The 25,709-nt window shown below is 40.6% G+C and overlaps 2 protein-coding genes across 2 annotated transcripts; both read left to right on the top strand.

Annotated features, from left to right (window-relative positions):
* The first annotated feature begins 11,979 nt into the window (after nt 1-11,979).
* On the top strand, nt 11,980-17,686 carry dmac2 (distal membrane arm assembly component 2). Its single transcript, XM_049575677.1, has 6 exons — nt 11,980-12,111; nt 13,296-13,486; nt 14,027-14,107; nt 14,943-15,082; nt 15,252-15,414; nt 15,507-17,686. Exons 1-6 carry the CDS (start codon nt 12,094-12,096, stop codon nt 15,676-15,678), a joined length of 765 nt encoding a protein of 254 aa, XP_049431634.1. The 5' UTR covers nt 11,980-12,093; the 3' UTR covers nt 15,679-17,686.
* Nucleotides 17,546-25,600, top strand: sirt2 (sirtuin 2 (silent mating type information regulation 2, homolog) 2 (S. cerevisiae)). Its single transcript, XM_049575675.1, has 16 exons — nt 17,546-17,686; nt 17,849-17,892; nt 18,083-18,134; nt 18,373-18,483; nt 18,619-18,660; nt 18,763-18,869; nt 19,364-19,420; nt 19,549-19,617; nt 19,699-19,828; nt 19,939-19,998; nt 20,137-20,192; nt 20,294-20,370; nt 20,672-20,723; nt 20,836-20,903; nt 22,267-22,333; nt 24,311-25,600. Exons 1-16 carry the CDS (start codon nt 17,671-17,673, stop codon nt 24,449-24,451), a joined length of 1,149 nt encoding a protein of 382 aa, XP_049431632.1. The 5' UTR covers nt 17,546-17,670; the 3' UTR covers nt 24,452-25,600.
* The last annotated feature ends 109 nt before the right edge of the window (nt 25,601-25,709 follow it).

Raw genomic sequence — 25,709 nt, 5'->3', positions numbered from 1 at the left:
TACAGAAAATACTATGGAGATGGTGAAAAGTAAGACCAGAGATATTTTTGCTTGGACCAACAACATGGTCAAACTGTTAACAGATTGAGAGTCGTTACAAAGCAAGTACGGTAACATATTAGAGCGGTACCAGCCGGGAGCATTATCTATTGCTGGAGGAAGCCAAGGTAACAGGAAAGGAGTACCCACACAAGAGGATAAAATCACAAAAGGTATGTAGACCTCGCTATAATGTTTTGACTTGACAAGCTGAGACTGAACCAATGGAGAAGCGAATGTGTGTTTCTGCATCATCGTCTGCAACAGCCTCTATCTCTGCCTGTCCAGACTAAAACTACAACTACAGAGTTTTAAACTAAAATGGGTTCAGCAGCATTTTCAAAGGTCTTTCTTTTTGGGGTTCCAGAACACCAGGGAAGTGTGGACGCTAGGCGTAAAAATAGCAATAGTTATGCATTATAAAATGGAAAAAGTATTTCTGTGGATGTACCCTGAGTTTTTCAGTTATTTGTTGGCTTGCTTGTTATGCCCTTTGTACCCTCCAGTTGGCCCCCAGTGGCTGTCCCTCACTGTGAGCATTAAGCTACCGGCCTGGTACAACCGTCCATTAATGGCTTCTGTGCCCAGACTGCACAGACTCCACTGGCCTTATGGGAGCTGGTCAAAACAAAACAACCCTGACAGCCACTAACCGTCTCCAGAATGCTGCAGAGGTTTGTGCATGTGTGTATGTGACTGTGAGGTGTGTGTGTCTTTACCACATCTCTGCAAAAAACACAGAGGGAAGATGTGGGGGCAGAGAGAAAGAACCAGAGAGACAACCGATGGCTAATGGCTTTCCCACAGGGCCATCACTTACCGCAACTCATAGTAAAAAGTGGGGAGCCACGGGGGAGCAGCTATTAGGAAATCTCAGTCTTCATCAGCTAACAAGGCTGGGGAAGCAGTCCTGCCATTTCCCGCTGATGAGAAATAAAATCGTCACTGTGATGAGCATCGGTCAAGAGCAGACTAAAATTGTCTGCTCATAAGTGAAACCTTCTACTCAGGGTGGACTAATGCTGCCAGTGTGAGTGTGCTGTGAACTCACTGACAGTCTAACAAGCAAGTGGAGGAAATAGATTTATAAGCATGTAAGGACTGCATTTTAAGGTGGATTTAAGGGTGGCAGAGGAACATAATGAGAAGGCAGACTATCACCTCGGGCAAGGGTAGGCAACCTGCTGCTTCAGAGCCACATACGGCTCTGTAGCGACTCTCCACGGGTTCTCTGTGACTTTAACAAAAAATAACATGGATAACGGTTATTTTTTAAGATTTTAAGTTTCATTTATCATTGTTGTAGCCCTAAAGTGAGTCTTTTATGTTTTCCAGTTGTAAAAATGTATGGCCTATACACTGATTTAAAAGAATATTTTAACATTTTATCAACTAAAGCAGTGATTCCCGACGGTTCCAACCACGGGGACCAGATTTCTCCTGAGTCATTAGTTCAAGGTCTACAATGTGTGATACATTCTGCATCATACTTGCGTTCGGCCATGTTGTCGAGCTAGTTTGCTGTCTCTGTCCAGCAACCGTCTGTTAGTTACTTACTCTACAGCAGGAAACAGCACCTCAAAATAAAAGCTCTGTACAGAAAATCCACTTACGTACTTCAAAATAAAATGTGTTTCTTTACAGACTTGACACATTTGCAAGTCACTTTCATTCAGGTTTGGAAATTAACTTATTTGTTCACCTACCACCGTGGCTAGTTGATTTCAACAGAATCTACCAGCCACTCTTTAGATTATCATTGTTTTTTCGGTTGATGAGAAAAGTAAATTTAGCAGCCATTTGCATATGTTACCAAGATTTGGCTGGTAGCTGGTACTAATTTCCAACCCTGCTTGCGGTCCATTCAGAATGGACCTGGGACCCACCTTTGGACCATGACCCTCCAGTTGGGAACCACTGAACTAAAGTGTGCATCATACCTCTACAGCTTGGTGCCTTTTTGTCTAAATTTTTCCAAACCTTCAGCCGCCATCAACAGTAGCTAGTCGTGACTCAAACTGGCACTGAGAGAAAACAAGACACACACTAAATACTTGGGTGAGGGGAAGGATAACGAGACACAGGTGAGGCTGATCAGGGCGGGACGGACCATCAGACACAGGTAAAGTCATCAAAAGGGAGGGGAAACACACAGGGGCAGGAACTGAAGTGATCTGAAACATGAGGAGATGTGAGTTTCAAAATAAAACAGGAAACAACATGAATGAAGAAGAAAAACAAAACCTAAGAAATTTGAGCTGTGATAATTTCATACATCTTTGTCTGATAGAATATGAGTATTCTGTACAGCTGGCCTCACGTCATCCTCTCTTTTAATAACAAAAGGGGATACCACAAGGTTCTCTGCTGGGCCCATATTCATTTCGACTCCCTGGCTACCGCGTTTATCTCATTATTAGACTCCATTGGCTTCAGTCAGGGTGTACATGAACCTACTCATTGTTTTAACCATACCCTTGATCTAGTTCTGACGTATGGAATTGAAATTGATAACCTAAAAGTCTTTCCACAGAATCCCTCGCTATCGGATCATTATCTGATTACTTTTGATTTCTTTTTACTCGATTACACGCCACTCAGCAACAGTTACTATACTAGATGTTTATCAGATAGTGCTGTCGCAAAACTTAAGGAAAAGATTACTTCGTCGTTAAATTCAATACCAATACCTTCAGTAACAGAGGTTTCCCGTGCCGACTTTAACCTCTCCCGAATTGATCATTTTGTTGATAGCACCGTAGGCTCGCTGAACAACGCCACTCTGTAGCTCCTCTTAAAAGAAGTTAAAAGCAAAGAAAGTTCGCTCCTTGGTATAACTCTCAAACCCGTAAGTTAAAACAAATATCGCGAAAATTTGAAAGGAATTGGCGATTAACCAAACTGGAAGAATCTCGTTTAATCTGGACAGACAGTCTCAAAACTTATAAGAGGGGCCTCAGCAATGCCAGAGCAAACTATTACTCAGCTCTAATAGAAGACAATAAGAACAACCCCAGGTTTCTTTTCAGCACTGTAGCCAGGCTGACTGAGAGTCAGAGCTCTATTGAGCCTTGTATTCCTTTAGCCCTTAGCAGTAATGATTTTATGAGCTTTTTTAATGACAAAATTCTAACTATTAGAGGCAAAATTCATGACCTCCTGCCCTCAGATAGTACCTATCTAACCTCAAACACAGCTGTAAAATCTAATATATATTTAGATTGCTTCTCCCCAATTTCTCTTCAAGAATTGACTGCAGTGATTTCTTCATCCAAATCATCAACGTGTCTCTTAGACCCCATCCCAACTAGGCTACTTAAGGAGGTCTTACCTATAGTTAACACTCATATATTAGATATGATCAATATATCCTTATTAACAGGCTATATGCCACAGTCTTTTAAGGTAGCTGTAATTAAACCTCTACTAAAAAGCCCACCCTGGATCCAGAGGTGTTAGCCAACTATAGACCAATATCTAATCTTCCTTTATGTCAAAGATCCTTGAGAAAGTAGTCAGACCAGCTGTGTGATTTTCTCCAGGATAATAATTTATTTGAGGAATTTCAGTCAGGATTTAGAGTGCATCATAGCACTGAGACAGCTCTAGTTAAAATTACAAATGACCTTCTGATTGCTTCAGACAAAGGACTGCTCTCTGTACTTGTTTTATTAGATCTTAGTGCGCTGACACAATTGACCATCAAATTCTGCTGCAGAGACTGGATCACTTAATTGGCTTAAAAGGTTCAGCACTAAGCTGGTTTAAATCTTATTTATCTGATCGTTTTCAATTTGTTGGACGTCGCAATGAACCATCCTTACGTACTAAAGTTTGTTTTGGAGTTCCGCAGGTTCTGTGCTCGACCAATCCTGTTTACTCTATATATGCTTCCGTTAGGTAACATCATTAGAAATCACTCTATAAATTTCCATTGTTATGCGGATGATACTCAGTTGTATTTATCAATGACAGCTGAAGAAAGCAATCAATTAACTAAACTCCATAATTGCCTTAAAGACATAAAAACTTGGATGAGCACCAATTTCTGATGTTAAATTCAGACAAAACTGAAGTTCTTGGTCATGGCCCCAAACAACTCAGAGACTCTTTATCGGATGACATAGTGTCTCTAGATGGCAGTGCTCTGGCCGCGAGCACTACCGTAAGAAACCTCGGAGTAACATTTGATCAAGATTTGTCTTTTAATTCTCATTTAAAGCAAACCTCACGGACTGCATTTTTCATCTGCGTAATATTGCAAAATTAGCCTATCCTGACCCAAAAGATGCAGAAAAATTGGTCCACGCTTTGTTACCTCAAGGCTGGATTATTGTAACTCTCTATTATCAGGTAGCTCTAGTAAGTCCTTAAAAACTCTCCAGCTAATTCAGAATGCAGCAGGTACTAACAGGAACTAAGAAACGCGATCATATCTCTCCTGTTTTAGCTTCTCTGCACTGGCTCCTGTAAAATCCAGAATTGAATTTAAAATCCTACTGTTAACTTATAAAGCTCTAAATGGTCAAGCTCCATCATATCTTAGAGAGCCTCATAGTGCCATATTATCCCACAGAACACTGCGCTCTGAGAACGAGGGTTACTCGTGGTCCCTAAAGTCTAGTAGATCAGGAGCCAGAGCCTTTAGCTATCAGGCTCCTCTCCTGTGGAATCATCTTCCTGTTACGGTCCGGGAGGCAGACACCGTCTCCACATTTAAGACTAGACTTAAGACTTTCCTCTTTGATAAAGCTTATAGTTAGGGCTGGCTCAGGCTTGTCCTGTACCAGCCCTTAGTTAGGCTGACTTAGGCCTAGTCTGCCGGAGGACCCCCTATAATACACCGGCCCCTTCTCTCCTTCTCTCTCTCTCTCGATCCTATTACTGCATCTAGCTAACCCGGCCATTCTGGATGTCACTAACTCGGCTTCTTCTCCGGAGCCTTTGTGCTCCACTGTCTCTCAGATTAACTCATATCACAGCGGTGCCTGGACAGCGTGATGTGGTTGCTGCCGTGGTCCCGCCAGATGCCTGCTGCTGCTGCCATCATTAGTCATTAGTCATACTTCTTCTGTTATTATACACATATTGTCACATGTATACTGCCAGGTATTAATACATACTTTCAACATATTGTACCGCAGTAACCAGAACTATAACTATAATATTATTACTTCCATTAATGTTGTTGTAAGATACTGTCATTACCTGCATATCTCTCTCTCGCTGTCATATGGATTACTGTTAATTTATCATGTTGATCTGTTCTGTACGACATCTATTGCACGTCTGTCCGTCCTGGAAGAGGGATCCCTCCTCAGTTGCTCTTCCTGAGGTTTCTACCGTTTTTTTTCCCCCGTTAAAGGGGTTTTTTTGGGGAGTTTTTCCTTATCCGCTGTGAGGGTCTTAAGGACAGAGGGATGTCGTATGCTGTAAAGCCCTGTGAGGCAAATTGTGATTTGTGATATTGGGCTTTATAAATAAAATTGATTGATTGATTGATTTACAATCTACATCAATAATATTATTACTCCAACTCCAACTTTCCAATCATTTTTATGCAGATGATACAATCTTGTGTGCCACGTGCCTATATTACATCCTTGCGTAACCTCAAACCTGTATTAAACACTGATAATACAAAATGTATTTTATTCTGAAGCACATATTCCTGCAATCTACGAACAAAATGACGCTGAAACTAAAGTTGTTCAAGCTTATAAATTTCTGGGAATTTGATGACGTTGCAGTTGATAATACATAAAAAAAAAAGTTACAGGCTTTTTAATATTAGAATCAAGCATGGTTTTCTCTAGAGGAGAAGTAAATTATTATGAAATAGTGTGGAAAAAAAATTAAATCACAAGTGCCTAAAGCCCAAAGTGTTGTTTTCAGATTACTGTTTTTTTTGCCCATACAGTGGTCCAGTACTCAAAGATATGCAATTTACTGTCACATAAGAAATCAATCTCAACTGGGGAACTGGAACCAGGCAAAGTTTGTCTTTATTTTTCTTTAAAAGATGCAAATGCTGAATTGGTAGCTGAAGTAATTCTTCCACTACCTATTTTGAAGAACTTTAGATGTCTTTAGTTAAAACTACTGTGCATATTTTTTTCTATTCATGTTTTTTATTCCCCCTTACTTAATTTTCCCTTGTGAGACAATCAGCTAATCCTTTCAACTCTACGATCACCACCTGAAAGGCTTTTGTCCAAGAAAAAAACAATGATACCCACTAGCTGTGGGTATCCTTTTGTTCACCTCATCCTGATTACTGACTTCACCATGGATGAAAGAGAAAAAGGAAGAAAATCAGTGGAGCACAAAATGTACAGTGGAAATAAGTCACGATCCTCCACTACTCTGGATCTGCCGTGTTATCAAAGATGTAATAGGGCAGTTTTGGAAGCTGGATCACTGCGTTTGCATGCTTTTTGGATGTGGATGTAACCCTCACCCTTCCTATAACCCTTAAAAAAGTATTTAACCCTCTTTATGCTTTGGGAAAGGCCAGGGTTATTAAAAATAAGAAAGCCATGTTTATTGTAGCGCCACCATTATTGGCTTTTGGGCTATAGTGTTGGTGATATTTAGGAGGGGAAAGCTCCTGCATTAAAAATGTATTATTATGTCAATATTTAAGAGACTTTTGCTTTATCGCCCAGATAAGCCATCTAGGCCTATATATTTGCAGACTGTGTTTTGTTGACTTTAAACTTTAAGCTACTGTATGGTTCCCTTTTCAAAGGTCCATTAAGGCGCAATCAAAAATTCATGAGTATAAACAAATATATGGGGGTATGAATGCAGGGCATCAAACTGCTATGTAAACAATATGAGCAGATATCCCATCGACAACAGCGTACGGTGAATTTCAAAGAGAAATGCTTTTGATCTGCACACATGAATATTCTTGGGGGCTGATATAAAAAAAATGTTATCTCCACCTGATAAAGATTGATTTGTTTTGAGGTGTTTCCAACCGGAGCTGCCTGCAGAATATTTAATTTCTAGAGCTCAAACGTATCAAAATCGATCATCATCAATCTCAGTGTAGGCCCACGTGAACAGCCCCAAACGTCCCTGCACAGAAACACACACACACACATACACACAGCACCATGAGGACAATACAAACATTGTCTGTCAGTGCTGTTGAAGCATTAAAATTCTGGTCCAGTAAGCAATCCATCTATCCCACCATCCATTCCCAGATCGATTCATTAATTCCCTCTGCCAGTCACTCTGTACTTCAGTGGTCCATATGTTCATTCAGCCAACCCTTCAGTAATGTGATTTGCTCAGGCTCCACAGACTTTGAGTCTCACACTGCCTTTTCCTACATCTTTCCATCCCTTTGTCTCCAACTGACACCACAGAGCTAATAAACTGTAAACCGTTTTCCTGACATTGTATTTTCCATTTTGAGTATAATTTTTTGACAGTATGTTGTGTTTATGTTGGTCACTGTTGGGATACTCACTGGGAACACACTCAGAGTTTGAACAACTGTTCAACAACAACGTACCTGATCACTGTAACACTCCGTTTGCCTCACCATCTACTGATGCTTCTTCTTTACGCCAGTCCAACACACACGAGAAGCACAAGCCGTGATCTCATTTGTTAATTGTTTACACCAGCAGGTGTGAGCCGTCTGTCATATTATACTTGCTGTGAGTGTGGAGCTTGGGGAGGTCCATGGACATGTGCGTGTGTGTGCATGTGGTGTGTGTGTGTGTGTGTGTGTGTGTGTGTGTGTGTGTGTGTGTGTAATATTGACAGAAGCAGAGTGGGTGTGGTGTGGTGGTATTTTTTCAGTGACACATCTGTCAGACGAGCGGAGTCTCAAGTCATCTTCACTCCCTGAGGTATTAAAGAGGAAAACCAGACAATGCTTAGAGGAAGACTGAATAAATAGCTGCAGGCTGCCACCTTGAGGTGACTGATGCACACTGCTGTGTGGCCCTCTCCCACTAACTATCTCAGGCTTCTCTGTGCTGGACCATCAGCTATCCTGCGACCTCTCTCTCTCTGCTTCTCTCTGTCTCTCTGGCTGTTGGTGCCTCATTCCACATATTGGACATGGATTTCCATCCTCCGACAGTTTCAGCTTCTCCTCTTTCTCTCCACCTGTCTGTTTGTTTAAGTCTTCTGTCTGTGCAAATGATGTGCTTGAGTTTTGCCTCTTATGTGTTTGTGCATGCTGTCTTCTTTCCAGGTTGCTTGGTAGAGAGGAGGTCACGTGACTCAGGCTTCAGCTGCTTGACGACATCCAGAAGCTGCTTGACATCCTGCTGGATCCGCGGTTTTCATATATATTAACATTTTGTGTATCAGTATATCATCTATCATGCTGTATAGATTATAAAGCCCCCTGAGACAATTTGTGATGTTGGACTTTATAAATAAAATTGACCTGACTTGATTCAGTTACTGCATGATATTTTTTGCACTAAAGGCCTCCTCTCTGACATGTGCAAACATTGTTTTTATACTTCATACAGTGAACTTTTGCACATCCCCAGAAGAATATTTTGCAGATTTCTGCACAAAACTACTGTTTCTAAAACTGCACAGCTCTTTCATTACAAAGCAAATTTGCAGTAAATATTTTTATTGTATATTTTCTCAGATTTGTAATGTTTTTCCTACTCTATGTTTCTTGACTTTTATTTTATTTTATTATAGTTATTGTTATACACCAATACAGCATGTATGTTAATAATCTGATCCTGATACTAATCAAATGTTAAGTAAAATAACTATTTTAGGCTGAATTATTTCAGTAGTGATTTGTCAGATGTTTTTCTTCTGACAATCTATAGATTCAAATTTGATATTCAAAGCTTTATTGCCATATATGCAAATAAAACTTCATTGCACTGTGGAGTCATCCTGTCCTCACTGAATGCTGTCCATAGACATGAAATGCTTTAAAATAATGAACAAAAAGGTAAAACAAGAGAATATGATGTTAAGATGATGGTCAGTTACCAAGCAGCTGCAAAGCTTTTGAAATTGTCCTATTTTTGTTCCATTTTCTTTCTGTGTCTTTTCTCTTTTATCTCTTGCTGTTTTTTGGTTCATTCTTTTTTCTTAAAGTCTATTCGCTTAATTGTCACCTAAAAAAAATCCTTCGTTTTTACCTTTTACCAGCAGTAAGTTGTAATTATTTCAGGATAAAAACACGAACTTGGTGTACGATGTTGTAGATGCTAGGAGGGGACAATAATACAATATATGCTCAGAATGAACATGTTGTGACTTTGCAGATATTTTCAGTCAACATGTCATTAAAATGTATTTCTGGCTGCATGTAGCTTTCACTAAATGTGTTTGCATTAGACATTTGTATTATATTAACATGATTCCTAGGAGACAGAGCAGCTCAGTGGCCTAGCGGTACAGTGTGTGCCCTGAGACTGGGAGGTCATGGGTTCGATCCCCGGCTGGGTCATACCAAAGACTATAGAAATGGGACCCATTGCCTCCCTGCTGGGCACTCAGCATCAGGGGTTGGAATTTGGGGGGTTACATCACCACAGGATTCCCGAGTGCGGCACCGCTGTTGCTCACCGCTGCTGAGGGCCCCATCCCTCAGGGGATGGGTCAAATGCGGAGAACAAATTTCACACACTCAGGTATGTGACAATCAGTGGGACTTTAACTTTAACTTTAAGAGCTGCTGGCCAAGCAGGCAGCAGAAATGTTGAAATGTAAAATGTTCCCATCTCTGATATAAACTGTGTAACAGACTCTCTGTGGTATTCTGATCCTCTGTGATGGACAAACTCTGCAACAAAAGCTTTGACATCAACCACATAGTCAGTGTGCCAGCTGAACCAAACAATGTCGTTGTGGAGTCTTTGAAGAAACTGTTTCAGCCACAAAGACTCACAATGAGGCTGTGATTATATAAAAATATACATAATTTATTTATATTTTGTTGATACTATGTACGTCTTTAACCAGGGAGCAAGCCAGGTTGACCAACTCATCACCATGTCATGATGTGACACTGATGTATGTGGGAGATGAGTTCTGATTTGGCTAAAGCTAGAGGCGACAGTGGCAAGGAAAAACTGCCTTTTAAAAAGGCAGAAACCTCGGGAGGAAGCAGGCTATCTGGGGGAAACCCTTCCTCCTTAGGGCTGGGAGGCATACTGCTGCGCCAGGATCACAAGACGAGATGGTGGTCTGTCAGCTTCACCTTCACCTGCAAAACAACAGCAGACTCACCTGTGATGTCCCCATGGCTGCTCACCTGGACCAGATCTTCCTCTGGAGCTTGACAGATTAATTTCTGGATCATTTGCTGTAAGCTACTGAACCTCCAGGAATCAGGTTCAAAGATAGGTTAGTGAAGTCCTCCTCTCTGACGGATTGAGCACCACAGCTGCACAGCAATACACATTAAAAGAGAAATGTGTTTTATTTTCTTATTTAGGTGAACTGGCCTAAGCTAAAAATTCACAATAAGAGAGTAATGCAGTGGAGAGCTACCACCACATGCCGTTTGTTTCTCAAGGTGCTCTTACCTTTTGCATGTTCTGGTGTTCTGCATTTTAAACACCAGGTCTCTCTCCACAGGGCCGCTGTAGCTTGTTCCCACGAAGGATGCAACTTATGCAGCAGTGCAGCCAGACTCCTCATCTGACCCAGGATGGTCGTCAGGAACTCATGGGCATCCTGAACATGGTTTGATGCACCAATGAGAAGCAATCAGCAGGCTGTGAAACATTAAACAGTTAAAAAGCACCCACACTCACCTGGACAGAGACGACCCTCTTGAAGTTTTTGAGGGTCTGGAGTTTGTGGCAGACATCTCTGGTGTCACAACATCTTACAATGTCCATAAAGAGGCTGAAGAGAGTGAAGGAAAATGGTGGTTGTTATTTCATTCGCATATATATGTATGCATGTATACACCGATCAGCCAAAACATTAAAACCAGCGGTGGGTGAAGTGAGTAACATTGATCATTTTGTTAAAATGCAATGTTATAATTTTTACAAAAGTCTTTACAAAAACTTAAGATATACTTAATTACAATGATAATGATAATAATAATCCTTATTGTCAGTAATGCTGACATCTGCCTTTGGCTTCACTGCTTGGTTAAAATGCATATAATGAATCACAATACACACAATAGGCCTAAATAACAGTCGCAGACACAGTACGGATGACAGTAACGGACGTGTTTCCAGAGTGAAGGGTGTTTACAGATTTAGCAAAGTAACTGAACAGTTCAAGCTTTTAAATATGTGCTCCCTTTGTTATGCACACAAGCAGAAAGGAAGACATAGTAAGAAATAAAACTATAATATGTATATCCACTTTTAACTGTCTCGGTTTATGCATGAAATAGGCCTATAGCAAATCTTTCTTAAAAATAGCATGTTTTCAAATTGTCAGTTTAGCATCTATTATTGCTCTTATATATTTCATATATTTGGACTGTGTCTTTAAATGATAGAGTTGACTTATTGGATGCTAATTCACTGTAATTTTGCCAAAGAAATTAATTCCAGTGAAGTTTTATTCTGCTGTCTTTATCATGCCGTAAGAGTAAAATCATTTTCCACCACTTTGTGTCGTACTTAAAATTATGTTCGTCACAATTAAAGCTTCACACGAGAGAAAAGGTTGTAGAAATTTTCTGAAATTCATTTTATACTCTATTACTAATGACCCCAATAACCACCACAGATAGTTGGCCCTACGTGTGTTTACTTGTTGATTCAGGTGTGACAGTGGACACATTAAAAGAGCCCAGATGTTTCTACACCGCTGCTGTGGGAGACACTTGTCCCATCTTGTCCCATCGTGTCCCATGGTGTCCCATCTTGTCCCATCGTGTCCCATGGTGTCCCGTCTTGTCTCGTCCTTGCTGTGTGTCTCAGGTCAGGTGGAGTTAAGCTGGTCTGCAGCATCAGAGACGTGCAGACAGCGACACTTAGCGGCTAAAACCATGAACAACAACGGACTGCAAAATGCGGAGTTGCAACGTTTGTCCCTTCCGACTTCCTGTTGGACGGTGCTGTCATGGCTGCCACTATGACGGTGAGTTACCCTTCAAATGTAAACTAATTATTACTCATATAATTGTCAAACCTTTTATGTAACGTCATTTATTTTAATGGCAGACTATATAGAGCATGTAACGAGACCGTTAATAGATATGTTGCGTTTACTGTCGTCTGTATTTTAGCTAGAAGGCTGTAACTTACTGATACAACATGCATATGGCTGCAAATTAACGTTAAGCTAAATTTAAGTTTCAACTCAGTTTTAGTCGCCTTATTACAGCTTTTTACAGTCGTTAACGCCCTTTTATCCAACCTGTTGTCACATTTGAATGTCTAAACACAATTAGCACAACACCCGTCTGTTGTGGACCACACCAGTAACACAATTCATGTTGGTTTAACAGAATATGCAGTTTTGACATGCTTCAATATTCTTTACATACAAGCTTACCCAGTACCAAAACTATTGGTCCTTCTAGTCTTATTTACAAATGCTTGTACACAGCATGGCAGAAATTAAAACATATTAAAATATACTATGGTATAAAGTCTCTATTCCTCCCAAAAAAGCTACTCAAAGGCTATGTTGAACCAACTGATGAGCATTTTCAATGAACAGATCATTAAAACAAAACTAAATAGCTTATTTATAGGGGTGGGAATCACCAGAGGCCCCATGATACTACCATGATATTATCACGATTCTGAAGTCATGATACAATAATATTGGGATTTACAATTTGCTGAGTTTTGCGGTAATATATATTGCAATATATTGATATTTATGACTACAAATAACTACAAATTATGTACCCAAAGGAAAACTTTGTCAACAGCTGTTTTATCTGACAAGATAACAGGGTTCCCATGGTCATGAAAAACCTGGAAAAGTCATTGAATTACACTCTACAGGCCTGGAAACGTTAATGGAGTCAGTAGAAATAACTGGAAGTTTTGGAAAAGTCTAACATCTGTATAATGTTAAAGATAGTCTTTCAGGGCTGCAGCTTTGATGAAGTGTCTACATGACTAATAACAGATTAAGGGTTTCAGACAACAAAGGCACTGTGAGCATCAGGACATGAACGCTTTTATAGACATCTCTAGTTTTTTATTTCTCATATGCTTTATTTAGACATGAACTGAGGATGAGGATAGTAGTCACAGTTTCCTGCCATGTCCTTCCTCTCAGTCTCTCTCCTCTGCCTCTCTGTACAGTCTCTACACAGATGTTGCCAGCGGTCGGCGCTCCTCCTTGTTGCCCAGCGACGGTGGAGCTCCAGCTCAGTGTCTCCCCCTCCTCTGCACACAAGGCTCCTCCTCTACCTCACTCAGCGTTTCTATGATGTGGAGATGCTCCTGAGCTGGGGGTCTAAGATGAAGATGAGGGGGATTCAGAAGAAGAATGCGTAAGAAAAACATTTTTGGTTGTCTTGAACGTGGAGATGTATCCATACCACTGCTGCTGCTGGTGTCTGTTGCCAGAGGCGTAGGTTTCATTTCAATACTGGAATAGGGAACATGTGAATACCGAATACCTAATTTCCTGCATTCTGGTGAATATTTTTGCATCAATTTTTGCCTTCTGTGCATCAAAAGAAGGAGAGACTCATTTATATGTTTTAGATATCAAGTGGTACGTGTCCCCTGCATCACCTTCAATATGCACACTTGAGAAGTGTGTGACTGACTGCATCATGTTTAAAGCAGTTGTCAAGTACCTCATAAATGCCTTCTTTTGTATTATAGCCAAATTAAAAATCAATGCACTAAAAGAAAAAACACAAAAATGTATCTATTTTATATTAATAGCTGAATGTGCATGTAATAAGTTAAAATATGACATGGATTTGTAATGGTTATCATAAATAAACTATTCTTCAGGCTGTGTGCTCGTTGTTAGTGTAGTTATCTCACCATCGCTGACTTTTCCCTCCTGTCGTTCACAGTTTCTTTGGCTACACTCAGACGTTTTATGGTTCAGACATAGCATCAGCGTATTACATCTTGAGTCTAAAGGGAGGATTTAGGTAAGTGCCTCGTTCCCTTGCCTCTGCACAGTTTGTCACATGCATACACTGCAGACCTTTTGTTGTTAGTTTGTTTTATTTCTGCTCCTGTCAGCCTTCAGGTTGTACTTAGAAATATTAGGGGGTGGGTGATCACACAATTTATTTTACGACAAAAACGTCATGACGAAAGGCAGCTACTGTTTCTGAACCTATTTATGGGTGTAGCATTATGATGTATGTCTTTCTGTGTGATGTAAATTGACTGCGATCAAGCATTTAATTCATGTAGGGCTGCAAGTAACAACTGTTTTCACTGCTGAGGAATCTGCTGCTTGAAATATTTCAATCAATTAACTGTTTAGTTCATAACATAAATTGTTATGTCCGAAAAATGTTGTAAAAACTCAGAGATACTGAATTTACAATGATATGAAACAGAGGAAAGCAGAAAATCCTCACATTGAAAAGAAGAAAGTTTGGAGTTTTGGCTTAAAAATTATGATTATTCTTTTACTTAAATAGGTAATTAATTTTCTGTGGATTGCCTTATTGATATGGAATTAAATTTAAAGTCTTTGAAACCGTAACAGACGGACCTCAGGCACGAGATTGGCTGCCTGTCAGATGAGCTCAAATGCATTGAAAACATTCAAACAGATTCTGTGGTTCCTACTTTTACTGTTAGTATTAACATATTTAGTTTTTTTGTTTTTGTCTGCAGTGTTTTGCTGTATGTTTGTATATAATCTGCATGTAATTTAGCAGAGATAACACTTTGATAGTCATGTCTCAAATGCGCTCAAATGCTGTTTGTGTTACAGTTGTTGTGTCATTGTCTGTGCTGTGTCCTCAGGTTTGTCGGCCAGTCCGAGTGGTTTCGTGCAGACAAGAGGGGCAAGTTCAGTTGGGCCTTCTTGGATCACAAAAACACACCCCTAGAGGAAGTAGACCTGAACTACACAGTGATCAACTACACAGGACTGGGGAACCTGGGTAATGAGCTCCAACTCTGCCTTGCTTTTCGAGTTTCTCTTCTTCTTCCTCACATGGTCACTATTGTAATCTAATTTTCTCTCTGCGTCAGGCACATGATCTGTTAATTTATTTCAATAATATGAAGCATGCAAATTGAGTGTTTTTGATGTGCTTTGTCCTCCCTCAGAGGGTCAGAATTGTTTGCGGACTCTGTCATTACGAGGTTGTGCTGAAGTGGACGACTGGTTCCTGGCCAGGCTCCACATGTTTCAGGACTCTCTGGAGGAACTGGACATCTCTCACTGTCCACGCATCACTACAGGCGGCCTAGCTGCACTCAGGAATCTCAAGTAATTATCAAAAGACCCACAACATAGCCTTGTTAATATTACCAAAACGCTACTTTGTATTAAGTCCCTCTCTTGTTGTGCTGCTGCCGCAGAGGGCTGCGGCGTCTAGACGTGTCGTCCCTCCCTGGGATTTCGCATCCTGGGTTGGTCATCATCCTACTGGAGGAGATGCTACCACAGTGCCAGATCACTGCTACTGGCTACAACCACAGCCTGATGCAGGAAGGAGAGGGGAAGGAGGAGCATATGGAAGGGCAAAGGTAGGGAATGGGCAGGGATTCGGAGGAATCAAGAGACTTTAAGGAGACAAAGAATCCTGAGAGAGCTCTGCCGTCAGGTCACTGTAGTCTGACGAAAAGGGTGCTGCTGACGGAGCAACGACACATCTGAAAGAAACATCTGACCTAAGAGTTGGAGAGGTAGTAAGTAGGATTTTTTGAGCAATAAAGCTGTCGCAGCTTATTTTCGATATCAGACCAAACCAGTTTGCTCTTCAGAGAGATGTGACACACCACTGGCAACATCTAAAGTCCCGTTTCCACCAAACACTTTTGGTATGGTACCTTTGGAACCAAAGTAACCCTTTAGACATGGTACCTAGACCCTTGTGTTTCCACCGCAAACAGTACTCTTAAATGTGGGCAGGGTTGTTGTTACTCACTGCTCCGTCCAGTACCTGGTTTATCGTCCACAGAACGAGGCTGCACGCCAACATTTTCAGAACAAAATAGAACAGGCTGCAGTGAGAGTCTCTTTCCATGGGATATTTAAAAATAGTGGGATGCATGTAGTCCTTCTAAAGCAAGCTCAGGGGTTTAGTGTTGCCATAGCCCACAGGAACAATACTCTGCGATGCTTTTTTATTTCTCCAAGTGAGGATGAGAACATATGCAGTTCACATAATCCATTTGAAATCAATATGTATAAGTGCATGAATATCCACTCAAAATGTGTTGATGAATTGATGTCTTCACCTCATGCATTGAGTAACATCACAAGTTAACGTTCCACCTTAAAAGTTGCCAGCAGTCGGCCCAGTGAATGAAGTTATTTTTTCTCAGACTCCAGCTGCTGTGAGAGGCAGCAAAACATCCTTTCATTTTATAGTTACAGTTTACTAATAAAACTCTCCACAGTATGAACAGTGGTTACATGAGCCTCAAAACCAGACACAACTCAGCCCTGAGCAGAGTGACCGTCCTCTACTGGCCAGTCAGACTGCAGTGTTCACAGCTCCACCTTTTAGTACCAGATCTGTGTGCTAGGTACCCCAACAGAGGGGGGACCAAACATGGGGACGGTATGGAACGGTTCCATTGGTACCATCCACAACTTTTCACAGTGGAAACAGTGGGGAAAAAAGCATACTAAACTGTACTGTACTGTACTGCTTGGAGGAAACGGGGCTTAATTAGATACAAGCTTGTGTAAAAGAGAAAATATAGCAAGCATGCAACAAACTTGTACTGTCTTAATTTTGTCATCTGTCTGCACCGTTACGATGTGAATCTCAATCTACGCAAAGTCGTATCTGCCTCAAGCAACATACACTTTGTCTGCACAGTGGTAATTGTCTTATGTGCTGGAATGTAAATATTATTCTAAATATTCTGAATAAAGATTTTATTGTTTAAAATCAAATTTACTGTAAATGTATTACTTTAACCTGTGAATTCACAACTCATGTTTAACAGATGAAGAAAACCATGTGGCCACACATCTTAATGTGTCTGTATATTTCTAATCTTCACTGTGGAAGCTTATGTGAGGAAACTAAAGCCCATAATCCAGTATGAGCCTTGTGCTGCAGCAGTGTCAGACCCTACAGTGGGTGGATGAAGACACAAGAGTGAATGGGGATGAAGAAACCGCTGATATTCTTGTATGTAAAGACACCATCTACAATTATTTAGTAGTCAGTATTGATGTGAACAGAACTAGTGCTACTTCACACCGCCTGTTAGATAGTAATGCCTATTTAAATTTGTCATTCTTCACGTTACCTATTATTAAGACTTAGTTTATTGATGTTTATTGACATTTACCGGAACATAAAGTAGTGAGGTCTGCGGTAGGAACCATGCGTCATGGTAACTAGGTCACAACAAACACGGAACGTGTTTCTGACGGACAACAACACGGCGGTCCAGCTGAGAGCTAGCTGAAGTGAATACCGGTCGTAACTTCGCAAAATCTGGGATTTAAAATAGTTGTCATTCGGACCCTCGTGGTTAAAGGGTCTTAGTAGACGGATAAATGTCTGATGCAGCAGGTAAGAAGAGTGTCTAATGTGCAAGTTGAGTTAAAACTTCGACATTCTGACGGCGCTACCGAGCTAGCTAGTTTAGCTAGCTATAATGCTACCAGCACACTTAACACGGAAAAACATTTGTTGCGGCGGACTTTGACCTGGCATTTAATTTTACATTTGTAGAGCTTCCTAAAAAAGAAGAGGAGGAGGTTACACCTGAACCAGAGGTAAGAAAATAAATTAACTGCAGTTGTTAGACCGTGGCTAGTGACTTGTTACTCGGCTGCCTGTCAGAACAAAGCAGTCATCTGTCATCGTGTGACTAACGCAGATCTTGGGTGAAGAAAGCAGCCATTCACAGCAGGTCCACTGCGCACAAAGTCCCTGGTTTTAATGTCAGTATTTTGTTTATCGTAGGAACAATCTGACGACGACAGCAGTGGGGAAGAGGCAGCAGGAGACACCGAGAGTATGTAGAAACAAATAATCTGAAACATGCAGTGATGCAAAAAATAGACAAGAAGATCATACTGTTGTCAAGTCAATACCATATTTGTTGCGTTAATACACTATTAATAATGTCATGTTTTACACACACATGCAATCATGCTACAAATTTAGTGCTTACATTTATTATTTCATTAATTAATTGCTGAAATATTCTCCCGTATTGCTTTTGTCCTCCTTTGTTGTTGTGTTTCTGCTAGTGGACTTTCTGCGCAACCTCTTCTCCAGCACCCTGGGCCTGGGCTCAGCAGAGAAAGTCCTGGATGAGCTGACCCTGGACGGGGTGGCGCGATACATAAAGAGCGGCAAATGTGAGTCTCTGCCTGCTTCCAGTCAGCGCATCCATTACGGCTGACCACAGTGGATTGATTACATGCTCACAAGCTTGTTATCATAAAGCACTTATTTTTTTTATTTAAGTGAGTGGTCTGTCTGCATCCACACAGGTAAAAACATCATCTGCATGGTTGGAGCAGGAATATCCACATGTGAGTTTCTCGGATTTAAGTATTTGAAAGTATTAAACTACTTTCTTTTTGTTTGTATCATGTGTTTCAATCTGTAACCCTTGACACCAACTCCACCCACAGCGGCTGGGATCCCTGATTTCCGCTCACCAGGAACTGGCTTGTATGCAAACCTGCAAAAATACAACCTGCCTTACCCAGAGGCCATCTTTCAGATAGATTACTTCAAGGTGTGTGAAAGATTGTTTGAAAGTTTGAAGAGTGACACAGTCGAGCATAAAATGGCTTTCTCAGGGGCTTCAAGAATTCTTGACAGTTTTGACACATAATCAAAATTAATATTAGAATGGTAATTATTTCCTAATTAATTAAGTATTTAGCCAAGAAGCCAAGTCTCCTGGATTTCTGTTTTAATGCAGTGTCATGCCAGATGCCAAGAACATGCCGATTTTAGGTTGTTACTTTTAAGAAAAGCCTCTGAAAGTCATTGAACAGTCAAATTAGAGTGTCAGGACCTCATCCTAAACTCAGGAACAAAAACACTGAACACTAAACCTCAGTTTTCCAGTAAGATGTGTCACTGCACTATGGCTAATTGCTAAGTACACCCTTGTACATGTATCTGAAGACCATCCTGTTTTATGATGTGAGGCAGTGCCTACTTCACTCTTCACTGTCGGTACAGGAAAATTAAACATTTTTCTATAACATCTTAATTTCTCAGAAACATCCAGAACCTTTCTTCGCCTTGGCCAGGGAGCTCTACCCAGGACAGTTTAAGGTACAAAACACTTGCTGCCTTGTATGGCTCATATTAATTATTAAAAATTGTTAAAAAAGAAAAATAGATTGAAACATCAGCTGCCTCACAGATGTTTGTTCTCTTGTGTGTGACTTTTATCGGTTTAGCCCACAATCTGTCACTACTTCATAAAGCTGCTGAAGGACAAGGGGTACCTGAGACGCTGCTACTCACAGGTAAGAAAAAGCCCACTCCACACACTGCACGTTGAATCTTTCCATTTTTGTTTTGACATTGATTTGTGTGTTTTCGCACAGAACATTGACACCCTGGAGCGCGTGGCCGGGCTCGAGGGAGAGGATCTAATTGAAGCTCATGGAACGTTCTACACGTCCCACTGTGTCAGCTTCTGTTGCCGCAAAGAGTACAACCTGGACTGGATGAAAGGTGCCTTTTCATCTTGTTTAACTTTAGAGAGCCTGGGAGTATTGATTATTGATTACTGTTGTTGTGATATCAGCCATCTTGGACTTTAATCTCTGCCCTCTGCTTTGTAGAGAAAATCTTTTCTGATGACATCCCTAGATGTGAGAAGTGCAGCAGTTTGGTCAAGCCAGGTCAGGAGATCTTTGACTTCCTATCTTGTTTTTTTTTTTTTTTTATCATTTTAGTTGTGTTAGCTTGTCTTGTGTAATTTCATCATCATCGTCATCTTTAACCTCACAATCTCTGTGTCCTTATGTCTCTTCACCCAGATATCGTCTTCTTTGGAGAGAACCTACCTGTCCGATTCTTCACCTCAATGAAGATGGTGAGCACGTGGTTGTTTTCAAGCGTGTGTGCATGTTTGAAGAGAATGTGATGTAACATCTCTGCTGAAATAAACTCTCATCGTCTTTATTTACCTGTCAGGACTTCCCTCGCTGTGACCTTCTCATCGTCATGGGGACGTCTCTGCAGGTCCAGCCGTTTGCAGGCCTAGTCGGCAGGTACTGCAGAGTTTCATATTTCTAAAATCTGCTGCTGACCACAGACACTGCTGCAGTAAGGATCTGGCAGTAGAACAGCCAGTGAGAATGTCCTGCATTATCAAACATTCAGGCTTGTTTCCAGCAATAATCTCATGGTCTTTTTGGAGTGTCTGAACACAATGCTGAGCGCCTGCTCACCCACATTATGGAATTTATCGTACATTATTCTGGTTTAGAGCTTCGGTTGAATTACTGTAATATTGTTTAAGTAATTGTGTCCCCATCTTTGTGTCCTTCCCTGTGTTTCTTTGTCATTTAGGGTTTCAAAGAGCTGCCCCAGACTGCTCATTAACATGGAGAAGGCAGGGCAGGTGAGCCTTCACCCTTCCATCAACCTCTTTCTGCCTTTACCTTTTTTTGTTCTGTCATAGATGTACGTCTAAGATTGTCTGAGCAGTATTGTTTATATGGTTCTCTGTGCAGGCTGATCCTCTGTTTGGGTTGCTGGGTTTTGGAGGAGGGATGGACTTTGACTCAGACAAGGCTTACAGGTGATAAAGAGATGATGTTTTTTTTCCCTCTCCAGCTGTTTTACCATATCATCTTTCTCCTCCCATTACACCTTTTAGTTTATGTGAAAACATATCAAATATCAGATTTTCAGATCTGATGTGAATCCGATGAAATACACTGGGTTAGATAAAGGAGAAAAAGGTTTTTAGTGACAATAAAAAGTTTTTATAAATGCGAGTGGTGGAAATAACATCACAGGTAGCACCACACACAAATGCTGTCATATACCATATACCCCTGTGAAACTTAAGGAAGGTATTAAAAAGTAGACACCACCCTCTGGCATTTTGGCCATCGCCATCTTAGTTTTTGGAGCCAGAATTTACTTTATTTGGAGGAGACGGTGGAGCTAACCCTGACGCTAACTGCCAGTTTGGTTAGCATAGTGCATTTACAGTCATAGACGTTTGATACAGTCTGTAGTTTGCTTTGAAAATGCTATTTTTTGCTAGAGAAAAACAGGCTTGAAACCATCAAAACAAAATGTACTTCCTGTAAAAAACTGAACATGCGACTTCTTAGTGGGTCTTTTAGCCCAACCAGACGCTAAATAATCCCTTTTTGAGGCAAACAAAACTTGGTACAACACTTACACCATGGTTACGTTACCCAACCAACATTGTGGCTGTGGCAGTGTCACTTGTCAACAGACGGCACCCACCTGTCACTTAAAGAGGCCACACCTTTGATGATGCATAACTTTAAGCTTTAATAAAATTTAAACAGGTGAGTTATATAAAAATGCACCCCCTGTACAGTTGTTATAAATGTTGAAATTATCTACAGAGATCAAAACCATTTTTTGTACCAGGCTGTACACATGTTTATTTCTGCTGCAAGGTTGGGCATTTTAATTTGGGTGTCTGTGGGGATTGACTTGTTCCTGAAACCAGTCTCGAGTGGCCATTTTAGAAACCACAGTTTGTGGCACTTAACATTAGCTTCATGTTTTCAGCCTCTGAGGTTGCCACTTGTTTTAAACTGTCATCATGCAGTTCACCTCTGCGCCACCAGAGGGTACAAAAGCATTATCCATGATAATGATTTCATGAGATACTTTGTGCTACACTGTCTTTCGTCTATACTCATCATTAAACTTAATTCATATTTAATGTGACTGAGTAAATCTCTTACTCAGTAATCACCCAATCACTCAGTAATCATCATGCTATTCAAACATCGTTGATCATTCACTTTACTAATGACAAACTATCCAGTCATCTCTGACAATGCAAGCTAACAAAATCCTTAAAATCCACCAGGAGAAAGTGTTGTAATATGAGTATGTGTATCAGCGCTGGAAATTAAGTTTCTAACTTTGTGGCCTCTTTTTCTCTCCAGAGATGTAGCTCACATCAGCACATGTGACGAAGGCTGTTTGGCTCTAGCTGATCTGTTGGGATGGAAGGTGAGTTACACATCATCTTTTACAGATGCCATGCTCATTTAAGGTTGCACTTCTTGTTTAAGTGCAATCCATTTACCACAGAGTAGTCACACACGAGTCTGAGGATAAACAGCCTCAGACTTCAGTGCAATTAGTATTATAATCACTTCAGTCAGGAGGTAATTTCACCAGTGTAACCGCTCCTGCAATTCAAGTGCAATGCCTTATCACTGTTTCCCCTCATAGGGCTTACAAAGAGAGTCTCATTTTCACACCTCTGTGCCGGCGATAGCCATGGCTGGAGGCTTTATGTTTTTAGGTTGTCCGTCCATCCCATTCTTGTGAATGCGATAGCTCAAAAACACCTTGAGGGAATTTCTTCACATTTGCCACAAAAATCCACTTGGACTTTGATACAAGCCTGGTTTTGATAGTCAGAGGTCAAGGTCTCTGTGACCTTGTGTCTGTCTCATTCTCGTGAACACAAATTCTGAAGAACACCTTGAGGGAGTTTCCTCAAATTTGGCACAAACATCTACTTGAACTCAAGAACAAACAATTAAGATTTGGTGGATGAAGGTCAAAGGTCACTGTGACCTCACAAAACATGTGTCCATACTTCAAGAATTCATACACTAATTGTGACAACATTTCAAGATAAAATGATGAAGTGATGACATTTTATATCCAAAAAGGTCAAAGGTCAGCTTCACTGTGACATCATTATGTTCTGCACAAGCACGTTTCTGGCCATTATTCAAAATCATATGTCAGGAACAAAAAAGAAGACATTTGGTCAGATACTGAATGGGTGACACTAATCTTAGGTACCCACCTTGAACATGCACTGATTGTATAGATCTTCTGTGCTGAGTTGAAGATGTGTGTGAAGCATCCACTTTTTAGAGTTTCTAACTTCTTCGCAGCAACATCCATATTTGAGGTATTATCTTCTGTCATGGCTACATATGAGTCTGGAAAGACATGGGTGTAATCTGTGACAGCAACTTGACTGGTTCTCAGAGGCGTACAGCCACAAGGTTGTAATACAGTGTCAGGTGTTATAACTCCCTTTTCCTCTCTTTCATATGATCTTATTCTCTTCAGTACGAACAAATATGCTGGCACATGCATAGTGTTGTCTTCTCCATGTTGAATTAAAGGACCAGTTTGACATTGTAAGAAATGAAAGGTCCGCCTGCTGCACCTCCAAAAGTCACTAATAACACGTTGTTTCTAGCAAGTTAAATCTGAACAAAACCAGAAGCATAAAAACCACAATTTATGGTTTTATGGGGAGTTACTTGCTGCAGCCATTTCTTGGTAAACTACATCTGGGGACACTGACTTTCCGGACTCTTGTTCGCCTTGTGAGGTTGCCAGGTAACCAGCGGAGATGCTTTAACCACAACATTTCATTTTTACATTAGTCTTTGTGTAAGAATTAAACAGACAAGATACCATTTGTTATTCAGTGAGCTGTATAGGTGTTGGTAGGTGGTCTTTTTTGACTCTAAAGAGAGCCATACTAGCTGTTCCCTCCATTTTCATCTGTATGCTAAGCTAAGTACCTGCTGGCTGTAGTTTCATATTTACTTTCACTTTAAAAGTCATTGAACACTTATGATTATTAGGCTTCTAGATGGTCTAGAGTAAAGATACCGAATATTAAGTCATTGGCTACATCAGAAGGAGATAAAATCTAGACATATCTGTATGGATCCACACTGTTACGCCTAATTAAGACTACTTAGTACACATTGCACCTGTGGTCGTCATAAAGTCTCATCAGTTTAGAGCTGCAGCAGGAGCAAAAAAAATGAGAGATTTTGAAATGTCAGCCTGGGTAACCTATTTATGATTTTCCTGTGTGATGTTGTGGTCTCAAGTCACCACCACGGACGAACTTGTCAACGAACGCAGAGCATGAGCTGTTTTTTGCCAATCGTTTTCTTTACAGTCCCTGCTCTGTTTACCCGTGTCATGTTGTTTCTCCAGGCAGAGCTGGAGGAGTTGGTGAAGCGGGAGCACGCCAGGATCGACAGTCAGGAAAAGAAAGAGAAGGCGGGCGAGAGCAAAGGAGCCTCAGCCAAGCCGAGCTCTGCATCAGTGGCACCAGAGCCCAAAAAGGAAGAGTAACTAATTAAAAAGCTTCTGTTTGAAGAAAATCTACTGTAGTGATGTCACAGTTTGGAGTGAAGTGAAGCTTCGATGGGTGTCTGCCACACTCTCATTTTCCATCTGAGGACATTTAATTCTTCTGAACAGTCTCACAGGGCGTGTGACATCCCTGTGTTTTATGCTTCTGTTTATATCAGTCATTTGCACTTTACCGACATTAACCTACTTTCCTAATTTTTTTTTTCCTTAGCTCACATCTGTCTCAGTTATATATTTCTTTCTGAGGCAGCTAACTCTATGCATGGGCAGATAGACGGTGGCGTTGTTCAAGTATAGCTGATGTTTACAGATCTCACAGAGCGTGGAATGTGGTTAACATCTCTAAAAGCCCGGCAGTGTTATCACACAGACTCTACAAGTGTGTGATCATGACTTTGCTGCGTTACAGAAAAGCTACGATGTTGTCTTCAACTATTGAACACATCTGATGAGAGATTTGGGCCAAACCACTTCCATTTTCCTTCCTTTAAACATCTTATTTCAGTTTAAGATCCCCCAAAAGATTACCAGGCTTGTGTGTTTTATCTGTCATCTCCGCAAGCAGAAATAAGTTGGTCGCATTGGTCAATGACATCTTAAAGGTGTCAAATATATCACAAAGTGAACTTCCTGGTAGGGGAGCTGAGGAAGTTGTAAATATAACAGTAGGACTATTGGTCATGTGGAAGTTTTAAAATGTTTTCAATTAACATTGTTTTTCATGTTAACCTTCTGCTCCTGTTTGATTTTAGTTCTGTTTTTTTTTTTTTCTTTTAACAATGTTGTTGAGGTTGTTTATGAGGCCAAATTATGTTTTCCTAATCTCATGGTGCAACAAACAATAGTAACTTTGTTCTCACTTCAGTCAGGACTGTAATTGATTTTGCTTTTTAAATCACTAGGGATATATAGAGTGCTGCAGAAACGCAAAATGGATAAAAAAGACTTGCTTAAATAAGGTGTAATTAAATACAAAAAGAAGTTGATTCATAGGAAGCTGTTTGAGCTAGCTAAACAAGCATGAGTTGTTGGATCATGAAATGTAAAATACAGGGGGTGGACACGATTACATCACCATCTGTACAAAATAATGGAAACCAATACTGCAATAAATTTGACCTTTGTAAAGCTGATAATGTTCACTCTTGTTGAGACCGTGTCAGGGAGAAGCTGAGTCAACTCTGGTCATTTTTCAGCCTTTAGTTAGTACTAACTCATATAACTTTTTATACAATAT

Source organism: Epinephelus fuscoguttatus, linkage group LG5, assembly GCF_011397635.1.
Source record: "Epinephelus fuscoguttatus linkage group LG5, E.fuscoguttatus.final_Chr_v1".
Taxonomy (NCBI): Eukaryota; Metazoa; Chordata; class Actinopteri; order Perciformes; family Serranidae; genus Epinephelus; species Epinephelus fuscoguttatus.
The sequence above is the reverse complement of the archived record's forward strand: the minus strand, read 5'-3'. Positions and strand labels throughout refer to the sequence as shown.